This window comes from Pecten maximus, chromosome 16, assembly GCF_902652985.1.
Source record: "Pecten maximus chromosome 16, xPecMax1.1, whole genome shotgun sequence".
In the NCBI taxonomy this organism is placed as follows: Eukaryota; Metazoa; Mollusca; class Bivalvia; order Pectinida; family Pectinidae; genus Pecten; species Pecten maximus.
In genome coordinates this window covers 19,387,145-19,399,278 of record NC_047030.1, presented here as the reverse complement: position 1 = coordinate 19,399,278, position 12,134 = coordinate 19,387,145, and the positions used below count along the sequence as shown (strand labels likewise).

Below are 12,134 nucleotides of genomic sequence, written 5' to 3'. Positions count from 1 at the left end.
ATCAAACATTCCATACACTAACTGCAGCTTACCTTATGAATTTTTTTTAAAGTTTAAACATTTAACTTTATGATTTTATAATTGTCTTGAACAACCATTGTACATTCATGACCTGTATCTGTGACATGTATGAGTGACACATCGATGATAGATATTGACTGCATAGGAAGAGAAAACGATGTAGTTCCAACAGGTAAGTTTTCCAGGTAAATGGTACATAGGTTGCCAGTGTCTAACTGCCACGGGGCAAATTGTACCTCAGGCAGTTTCCTGTTTCCTATTATGATCCCATTTCCTGGACGAGAACAATGTGTACTAATTACGGGTATACGGCTATAGGTTGGTTTTGGGAAATAGTGAATTTACATTTATTATACCATTGGGAATTATACTGATTTTTTTTTTTACTTTAATCTCTTTCTTTACAAATATTTTTTTAAAGCAATGTCTTTATATTTTTAAATATAACAAGATAAGAACTGCGTCATTTCTTAATTTGATTTACATTATTTTTTTCTGAACTTGTATCATTCAACATTTCACCTCTACATACCGGACACCTGCATAAATCGGCCAATACGTTTAGTCTCAATGACTTACAGTTTAGACAGGTTACAATGTTATAAGAAACAGCTTATTTTTACTTTTTAATTTCGGTATAGAATAACTTCATTTCAATAAAGTTGGTCTTCTAAAACCTGTTTACCAGTTTGTTAATGGTTTTACAGCTTATTTTGACATTTCCACCTTAATTATATCGGTATTTCGTTTATAATTTTGGTCTGATTAAGGCCTCTCAGATGGAGAGCTACAATCCTTTCCTTCAGGTCAGGAGATAATCTTACTGTTTTGATGGCCTGAGGCTACACACCCAGCTTTGCACAGCTTCATCATTTGAAGCCATACAACAACAAAGATGGACATAGGTATTTCTGTTTAACCCAGGACAGTACCTGTAGCTGGCTACTAAAACTCACCTGGCACAGTTCTCGGGTGTGTCAGGCCAGAGTCAGTCATGCATGGCCAATAATAATAGCAATTATAACAGATACTGTCATTTATTATGGGTAGTACAGAACTAAATACTTGTGTGTACATTATGTCAGAACATTATTTTAACCAGGTAATGCTCGTGAATATTTACAGTTGTAAATGTATACTTTTTAACAATACATTTAAAAATGTAAACCTATGTAAACTATATTGATTATGTTTATTTTATAATTACTTGCCTGAACTGAGTACATATCTGTAGTTATATTTTCCTTTCATGCAGAGAATGTCTTATTAAAAAAAACACATAAGTCATTAAATACTGTAAACTTTCAATATTTTGAATAATCAATAAAATAATATAGATACATTATCTAAACTTCCTTTAAAGTCATGATATGTGTACAGAAATAAATATTCTAATTGAAATAATTTTTGACTTCCTTAATAAAATGAAATACAGTTTAATTACATTTTAATAAAATATGAAATAATAAGCAATTAACTGTCATAAAAACCTGATTATAGCATAAATTGTATAACTGTATTTTATGGATCTTAATAAATATAGATTTAACATGTAGGCATTATTACCATGTATTAACAATAAAATAAATATTCCTAGTAGACTATAAACAAATGTAAATAGTAATGTGAACAGAACAAAAGTAATTTGTAAAAATCTATTTATTTATAATAAATTATATTGAAAGCATCAAAGTATTAATATTTATATATGATATAGTCTTATTATAGACCCGGGGCAGACATGGTGTCTTATAGGACTCCAGGTAGACTCGGAGTCCACTTGGAGTGCACTCCAAGTTTACCTGGAGTCCAAACGGAGTGCACTCCAAGTCCAAACGGAGTGCACTTGGGTGTAACCTTTAGTCTACACTCAACTGTACATGTAGGCCTGATATACGGATAACTAGAGCTAGATTCTAGTAGGAATTTTAATCTACATCATTTAAATAGAACCTGGCCGAGTGTTATAATTGATAATGAGACCTGTGAATGTACAATGTATCTCACTAAAAATATTGCATCCACATTACTTTGAAATATGTCATCCTATTTCGACTACATCGTTTGAATACACCTTGTTTTTGTTTCTTCTCAAGGTCAAATGTGCATTATTTTAAATTGTTATACACTTAATTTGGATATTGGGTACTTTAGCCTGATGATATGTCTTTATTGACTCAGTATAATTTTTCAACAAGTTTTATCGACTTGCTTAGCCTGATCACTTTGTTACCAAATGTGTACTAGGTGCGTATACCAATCGTGTTAATCGATAGTAAACACATGGGAAGTGAAGATGACTGCATGACGTCCAATCAAGGTGTAGGTTCTTCTCAATCGATGTCATTTTATAATTATCCATTTATAATTAACGATGCTTTTATTCTTGATAGACTTTCTTTACTCAACGTTCAGAACTTTGCTGTATCACATGTATGTGTGTACAGGTCTTCAACAACACGTGACGTATTATAAGTTGTATCATTTACTGTTTGACAAAAATTTTGAACTCAGATGTTTTTCCTTACTTCCATTTGGTGGGAAGTAAGTTTGATGCTAGACCATGTTCGTCATCCATGAGTTGAAGGCAAGGTGGTGTCAGTAGGCACAAATGGACAATTAATGTCTAAAACTCTTGGTTGATGGATTAGGCCTAGTTGCCAACATTTATCTTATGATCTACTAATTTTAATCATGAGGCGAGTATTATATAATTGATAATATAGTCTTTAAACCACACTTTTTCTTGTGAATGTCATTGTATAATGATACATGATAAACATGGTATAACCTACAAGAATCAATTACCTCCTTTGTTTTGAATATATGGATTTAATCTCAATTTTTCTAATAATTTCCTTAAAGTCATTGATTGTTTTATATATTTTATTGCCAATGTAGTACTGTTGTGCATCAAAATATTATTAATTAATAGAAAAAACCTTGCATATATAAGAAATACATATGTACATGGAGGAGATCAACTTCACCAACTACAATGTACCTGTCCTCATTTTTGTTTTGTGTAACTGTTTTGTTTTGTAAGATTTGGTTTATATTATTCTTTGTAAGTATGAGTGTGTATGAATGTAGATTAAGTATGACTTGCTTTTTATGTCTCTTTACTACTAACTTAAAGTATTACCTTTTGGTAATTGTAATTCTACTTATCATGTCAGGTAACATACACATAAATCCAGGTCCATCCTCGACTTCTTCTGATGAAAAATATTCCTTCAATGATCTTTCAATACTACACCTGAATGTTAGGTCTCTAAGGAACAAAATTGATCTAGTTGATGCGGAATTCTGTGATAATGATATCATATGCTTAACAGAAACTCATCTGGACTCTAATATATTGAATACTGATCTACAATTAAAATCCCATCCTAATTTGTATAGAAGAGATAGACAGCTTCAACAAGGTGGTGGCATTTTGATTTACACTAAAAGTAATATCCTTGTTAATCGCAGAAGTGATTTAGAAACTGAAAATATCGAACATATTATTTTAGAAATTAGATCCTCAAATAAAAAAATACTTCTTTGTTGCTTGTATAGACCTCCCAATACAACAGTTGAATATTGGAACAAACTTGATAATACATTAGATAACCTTATTAATACTACTTATAACATTATTATTACTGGTGATATTAATGTCGACCTACTAAAGATGAAACCTTCTTCTCATCTTTTTAAGCTTTTAACTAAATATCAATTAAAAAACCTTATACAAACGCCGACACGTATTACTAATACCACTGCTACATTGATAGAGGTTTTTATTACCAACAATGTGAATATCTTTAATTCAACACTAGTCCTTTCACCCCTTTGCAGTGATCACTGCCCAATCCTAGCTAATATCTGTTTTAAAACTTTAAAAAGCAAACCATACAAAAAAAATATCTTCAATTTTAATGAAACAAATTGGGATAATATTAACAATGAGTTACTTAACATTGATTGGGATATTATTTTTAATGATAGTAATAATATTAATGAATTATATTCTATTGTCTTAGAGAAAATAAACACTGCTACTAGCACACATATACCACATAAAACAGTTATTGTACATCCTAATGATAAGCCGTGGATGACCGGTGAAATAAGACATAAATTGAGACAAAAGAACAGGTTACATCGATTAGCTAAACAAAAAAACAGGGAACAGGACTGGGCCAAATTTAGGAACTTTCGGAATGAAGTAATTGATTTGATTAGGCAAACTAAGGATAATTACATGACAAAATTACAGAGTTATCTTGCTGATAAGTCTACTAATCCTAGAAGATGGTGGCAAATTGCTAAAACGATGGGGAAAATTACTATTAATAGCAAACAATCATTTCCTTTAAAAAACAATAATGAAGTTCTTATTCATCCACTGGATAAAGCTGAAGCATTGAATACCCACTTTACTAGTATTGGCTCTGATATTACTGACTCTAATCTACCCGACTTACCTCCCCTGTCCCATGTTGAACTATCTGATATTATTATAACTGAACAAGATATAATTGATCAACTTCACATTCTAAATAAAAACAAACCAGCTGGACCAGATGGTATTTTACCAGTTATTATTAAACATATCTCGCCATCTTTAGTATATCCACTTAAATTATTGTTTAATAAAACATTATCTACTGGAGAAATCCCTGATATTCTAAAAGTTGCTAATGTTACTGCACTTTATAAAGGAAAAGGTGAAGTTAGTGACCTTAATAATTATAGACCCATAGCGGTCACATCTATCTTTATTAAAATTTTAGAAAAAATTATTTATAAATATACATATAATTATATTTCAAGTCATAATATGTTAAGTGAACATCAGTCAGGTTTTCGACCCACCGACTCTACAGTTAACTGATATATATAATACTATAAGTAGTACATTAGATCAAGGCAAAGATTTGCGCTTTGTTTTCTGTGATATAAGTAAAGCTTTTGATCGCGTATGGCATTTAGGTCTATTACATAAATTGAAATCTTACGGTATTAAAGGTAAATTATATAATTGGTTTAAAGCTTACTTATCTGACAGAAAGCAAAGGGTAATCTTTGAAGGGTATCAGTCTAGCACTAAACCTATATCGGCAGGAGTCCCTCAAGGATCTGTCCTTGGTACATTTTTGTTTCTTCTTTTCATTAATGATATTACTAATAATATAAACAGCAATATAAAACTCTTTGCTGATGACACCTCTCTATATGTAATAATACAAAATAATAATGATTTAGATACACCTTCTTCACTGCTTAATAATGACTTAGCCTCTATTTCTGACTGGGCATATAGATGGCAAATTCTCTTCAATCGTAATAAAACAATTTAATAGCTATGAACTTCAGTCGTAGACAAAACATTGATTATCCACATCTTTTGTTTAATAATAATCTAATTGTACAAAATGAATCTCATAACCACTTAGGGCTAACCTTTAATAGTAAAGGAACATGGGCATGCGGACCATATTTCTAATGTGTATCAAAAAGCTAACTCTAGATTAAGTTTACTTCGTGTATTAAAAAAATCAGTTGATAGGAAAACCTTGAAAACTTTATATACTTCATACATAAGACCAATATTAGAATATGCTGATGTAGTTTGGGACAATTGCACTCAAGCCGAATCTGATCTTCTTGAATCTATTCAACTGGAAGCCATGCGTATAATAACAGGTCTCAGAAGAGGTACTTCTCACCATATCTTATATAATGAAACTCAACTAGATCCTTTAAGTAAAAGAAGACAGAATCATAAACTTGTATTAATGTTCAAAATTATTAATAACTATACTCCATTGTATCTCTCTAATATTATACAACCATATTTAAATGTAAACAATATATACACCTTTAGAAATAACAGAGTATTTAATATACCACAGTCACGAACTAATAGCTACATGAAAAGTTTTTTTCCTTCAACTATGACTATGTGGAATTCACTTGATATTTCCATTAGAGGCTCTATTACAATTTCTTCTTTTAAATGTAAGTTAAAAACTACTAATGATATAACTATTTCTGAACTTTTCATTAATTCTGCTCCCAGACAACTTAACATAATTTTATGCCAACTTAGAAATTTTAAAAGTGACCTTAATTATGATAAACATTTTGATCACCTGATTGATAACCCATCCTGTGTATGTGGTGCTCCTAGTGAAGATTAAGTGCATTTTTTCTTTCAATGTCCCATGTATTCCAATTCTAGGCACCATATTCTGTCCATCTACAACTCGCTAGGTTATATAAATCTTCAATGCCTAGTGTGTGGCATCATTAATGCTCCTGATCATTTAAATATCTCTATTCTATATCATGTAAACTTATATATTAAATCCTCAAAACGTTTTTCTGTGTATAAATAAGAAACTATATGTAATACTGTCTTTAGTAGTAATACAATTATATACATTTACTCAACTATTATAGCAAGTTTGTTATGTTAAATACTCATCCTTATAACATTCTAGTATGAAAGTATGAATGAATGTGTGTGAGTGAGTTATTGTTGTTTATTACATTACATATAACTTTTCATTTTAGGCTTGGTGGAAATATGTTGTGTCTTCACTTTATCAAATAATAGTTTTGTTTTCTTACTAAGTAATTTTGAATAGTAGTTATCTCTATAATTATAACACCTATTCTATTTAATTTCATGATGAACATATAATTCCTTACAGTAATCCCTTTTTGAATTAGATACTATACATGTAATGATATATAATTTCTGTAGAAATAATAAAGTGAAACATATCATCTTTCTACCAAGCCTAACCGGAAGTAATAGAAGAAGACTGATATAGGCATTGCGCCTGTTGTCTTATTCTTTTGACAATACTTTGTATTTATTTATATTTGTATTGTTAATAAAATATTTCTGAAATGAAAAACGAAAAACATGTTATCATTTAAAAAGAAAAATGAAAGTTTTCACCCTTAATATTGAAACGAAAATGTCTTTATTTGACACTTGTGTTGCATGTGTTTTGAATTACGGATGTGAAGTATGGGGACAAGCTGTTTCACCACAATATTATTATTTTTGTCCAAGTGTTTATAAACTGACAGAATTATTTTCCAGTAAAAGTGTTAAAACTTTGAATAGATTGGGTAAATTTTTGTTACATGCCACTGCAGAAAGAAAAACTCTCCTCGTAAGTAATTCAGTTTTGGGAATTAAGATCACAGTTTTCATATATAGTGTTCTTGTGTATATTTAGAAAGTTTGTTACTGATATTGAATAGTACATGTTTAAATTATGTCGTCATACTGTCATGACGTCATAGGCATGCAATACGTAAATGATGAATTGTTATACATCAGTTACAAGTTTTCAAAATCATTATGTTATTCATTATTATGTGTCGTAAGTATATTGCCTGTGTTGTGCCCTCCGCCATCTTGTCATTCAAGTTGCAATATGTATACATATTATATGAATATTGTGTTATCCTATATGCTGTGTTGCATTTGGAATAAATAAATTGAATTAAATTGGACCGTAATTTCACACCTGGTAATTGTTAAGCGGTATACTTACCCACTCAAAGTTGAGTGTATATTATTTAAAGTCTTGTTTTAGAGAAGACATGGCCTGCGACACCAAAGCGAAACTAAAATCACAAGGATATCAATCATTTCACGATAATTACACAATTACAAAAAAAATATACACTTTAAGCATTGCAAGCGTAATCAATAAGTTTTAGTACTAATTATAATTAGTCACGGTGAACTAAATTGTATGGTTTTTCATCAGAGAAAAAAAGAAGCTAAAATTACGGTTTAATAATTACCTATATGTACCTGTACGTAAACTTGCCTAGATGCGGCAGACCTACTGGTATAACTGCCACATGTGTCACAGACAAACTGAATGGTGCGCGCTAGCGCACCATGATTGTTTGTCTGTGACACATGTGGCAGTTATACCAGTAGGTCTGCCGCATCTAGGCAGTTTATCGCTTATATTTACGTTCTATTAATGAATCGCAAAAATAAAAAAATATGAAAAAAATCTTATTAAAATCTCATGTCAATGTGACTTTACAATGTATGGCGGCCATCTTTGTTAGGGCAACTTCAGTTATACTCTCATAGATGAAGCTGCTTTTGGTAGGGATTTACTAGTAATATATAAGGGCATTGCCACACCAAATGTAAATATATATATATATATACTGTATATAACTTTCTCAAGCATTTACTCGTCGGTAATCCATGAGACCAACAGATTCGTGTTGATTTAGTTGTTTTGTTTTTCTGTCTTACAGAGTTTGTTCGAAACGCAAAATCACAGGGACTTGTCGTCTTATAATTTGTAGGACCTGTTAACACATGTATATAACGTTTTCCTGAGCCACATCAAAAAATGTCCTTCTACGTCGCTGGATCATGTTACATTATATGCCTAAAGACGCTGTCGTCTTCTAGACTTCGATTTCGAATATGAATCATATTTTAATTCAAGAATAAAAGATTAAAAAGGAACGAATATCAATGCGCGTGTGTGCGACGTGATTCTATCATATATATTGTAATAAGACTTTCAACTGCATATTTTTCATTTTTGTAATTGGAAGATTTTCGTTTAGGTCTATATCGCAACAATAAACGGAAAGAGCTGTTTGCGGTGACATGTAAATGGTCAAATAATCTGTGTCGAGTAAAAATACAGCAGCTATACCATGTACGTAGTCACAACAGATGTAAACGGAACTAGTGATTATGGGGAAAGTTATACAGAGAGCTACAAGGCCTATTAACTAGTTGTTAGTGAAGCTTACAGTTGCTTCGCAACACATTAAATACATCATTGCATTCGAATGAAATTTTGTATACTTTGTACAAAGGAATCAAACACTTGTCATATGCAAAAAAGAAAACATATCCGTAATTGTTCTTAATGAATAACAAGCACAATTGAAATTGTGATTAACTAAAACAGGTGTATAAAATCACAGGCTACATTAAATAAAAAAAAGATAAATAAATAAATAAACACGATGGGAAAGTTGAAGTTCTACCAATGATTTTGTGACGAAATAATTTTGTTGAATTTAATATACGCTACAATAACTTAAGTCATATGGATGTTCATGTAATAAAACAATTACGTAAATATAATATTCTAAGAACATATATAAATATATATGTATCGGAAAACCATATTTATTTTTTAAACTACTATTTGACGTGTTTGTGAATAAGTCAGACATCAGGAAAAATTACAGGACTAAAACTGGTTTTCATATTGCGGGAATAAATATGTCTGTTTTAAGAAACATGACTACACACTCTTAAACAGGAAGGATGAATATGAAATTTAACATGTACAGATATACAGCTATTAAACTAACTTAAAATATAACCATTCACTGCATAAAAAATCAATTAATCTCTTTGTCGATATTAAGATAACTAGGATATTTCCATTTTTAGACTCTACAGTCTCATTACATTTACTTTCTTACTCTCGATGGTAAACTATTTGAGATTATTGTTTAATATTCTTTATAATCTTTGAGATGCCCTCATCTCTTTATAAACCTTATATTTAATCAGAACATGCAATCAATCCCCTGTACAGCTAATTACAAGTGTGCATATATTGAATGTAGGAATCATGTGTCTGGGGTGTATGCTAGATCCCATAGCTATTGAAGGTAAAAAATAGCGCGGACAAAGGACTTAGAGATCAAGTAATGATAACATGAATAAACTCTTCAAATAACCGCACACATTGAAAAGGCGCCATTACTTTTATCGCTTGCTTAACCCCCCACCCACCACGACAAAAAAAGTCTCTAAATTTGTTATACACACTAACTATAGACTTTAAGAAAATTTCCAATTACCTGTGGTGATCACGTGTTTAAAATAAAAATTTTCAAAATGGCTATAAATAAAAAAAGTGGAAAACCCAAAGTATAACTGTGTTGATTTTTCCAACAAATAGGATGGGCTGCCTGTTTCTTATAATCTTACACTTATTATTTTATGTATGTATTGATTTTTTTTTATAGTAATGATGATGGAGGTTAGGGAGGAGGACGCGCTGTGTAGGCTACATTATCGTGACGTCATCCGTGTATAGAGTGTGATCCGATTGTAAACAAATCAAAAGTTGATTGACTTATATTGTATATATTAATCCACTGACTAATATAAAAAAAAATGTTTTCATTTTTTCTATTGAACATGACACTATAGAAACATATAATTTATTAATTCATAAATTTATCAATTTATTTAATTATTTATTTATTTTTATATTGTAGATCCCAGTTGCTGAACAGGCTGTGGAATATGTACGTCATTCAGCAGTAGGAAACACAATACACTGCATCCCTGTGGTGTGCCCGATCGGATATCGTGAGTTTGATCTATTTGTTTGCATAAGGAAACTAAGTAAAACACATACTTTGACACACACAAAAAACAAGTCGTGATATGTTAGAGTGTACTTTCGGTTTCCGTTTGGTATACACTGTGAACACTACTTCCTGGAACATTTGTCCTAAAATGTAATGTACATAATGGGAGTTTGCTCCCTTTATGCGAATTGCACAAAAATAAGTGTATTCTAGGTAATGGTGACACATCGCTATTTAAGGATATTACATAATTGGTGACACAAGCATTAAATTGGGCCTGGAAGTATGTCAAAATGTAATAAAATATTTCATGAAGTCACCGTGGGGCACTTGAATAAACAGTTTTTGACAAGGATTTCATTTCACCCAAAACAATGTTTACTTTTGTAGTACTAAGCGGTTTCTGTGTCGCTTGTTTGTTTACTGACTGTTTGCTGTCGTCATTTAATATATTCAACATGTACTGTAGTCATTTAAAAGGCACTTTAGATCTGAAGGATCGTCATATTTTTATAACTGAATGTTGAAACAATAAGTTTGACCGAGACACCCTGAAAAAGGTAGTTAGTATTTAAAACAAATGAAATCAATTTCCGAAGTTTAAAACACTTGTCACAAAGAAAAGACTTCATACTTGTATAATAAGTATAATAAACAACTGTTTACAAATATTAAAAGCATTTTTATATAAACAGAAATGGAGAGGATTTAGTTTTAATGTTAGTACTATGCAATGTACATGTATTATTGTCAATTGGACATTTCTAATAAAAGATTGATTACGATTGAAGACATACTGATGCGACATGTAACGTTTGTTAAAATTTCTCATAGAATTTTTATGACAATTGTCCGGATCATTTGTCTGTTTCAGAGTGTCGGATCCCCAATTTAAAAAAATATTAAAATGTACATGATATAAACACCATTCCGATCGTAGTCTGATATCTAAATATACCCACCTCCTATTAATCATAAGGGATCATATTACAGTATTTAGTAAAGCATGCATAAATATATAGCAATCAGATTAAAACACAATCTATACAATAAATACCATTTCTGTACAGGTAATTGTAGAAAACAAAGTAACTCGTCCTATTCTACCGGCCAACATTGCTATATTTCCTAAAAGGACTAAAGGTTCTAAAGTATTATATGATTTGTTAAACAATGAAAAAAACTCTAGTCGACAAAGGCAAAGAAAAATGGGGAGAAATCTTTAATTTTAATCAGGAGGACTGGTTGAGTGTGTACACACTACCTTATCAAATTACTAAAAACTCCAAACTTCAGTGGTTACAGTTTAGAGTTTTCCACCATATTCTAACCACCAATTCCTTTCTTTTTAAAGTAAAACTTGTAGATAGTCCTCTTTGTAATCTTTGTAACTCTGAAAGAGAAACCATTGAACATTTATTTTGGGAATGTGATCAAGTTCAAAATCTTTTACAAAGTTTAGATTTGTTATTGGAAGCTCTTTTTATTCCTTTTACTTTAAACAAACAAACAATACTTTTTGGCAAGATTAATACTTATAACCCTGCATTATACAAAATTGACAATCAACTAATTTTACTAATAAAGTGATATATTTACAGAACTAGATGTCTGCATAAGTCTCTTAACATCAATGCATTGATTTATTCTATACTTGATCACTATAAAGTACAGAAATACATCACTAACATTAAAGGGGAGGGAGC

At 30.7% G+C, this 12,134-nt stretch overlaps 1 protein-coding gene across 3 annotated transcripts in view; it reads left to right on the top strand.

The window, feature by feature from the left end:
- The first annotated feature begins 2,239 nt into the window (after positions 1-2,239).
- The window catches only part of LOC117345150, a 29,855-nt gene continuing 19,960 nt past the window's right edge, over positions 2,240-12,134 (top strand). For 2 of the 3 annotated variants that reach the window (XR_004536364.1, XM_033908143.1), the window contains exons 1-2: positions 9,987-10,053; positions 10,333-10,426. Coding sequence is in view for 2 of the 3 variants with exons in the window: in XM_033908143.1 (XP_033764034.1) it covers positions 10,012-10,053; positions 10,333-10,426 (136 nt within the window). In the remaining variant the exon portion in view is untranslated. Of the gene's footprint in view, positions 2,344-9,986; positions 10,054-10,332; positions 10,427-12,134 lie in introns of those variants that run through there. The other variant, XM_033908144.1, reaches the window with a different exon arrangement.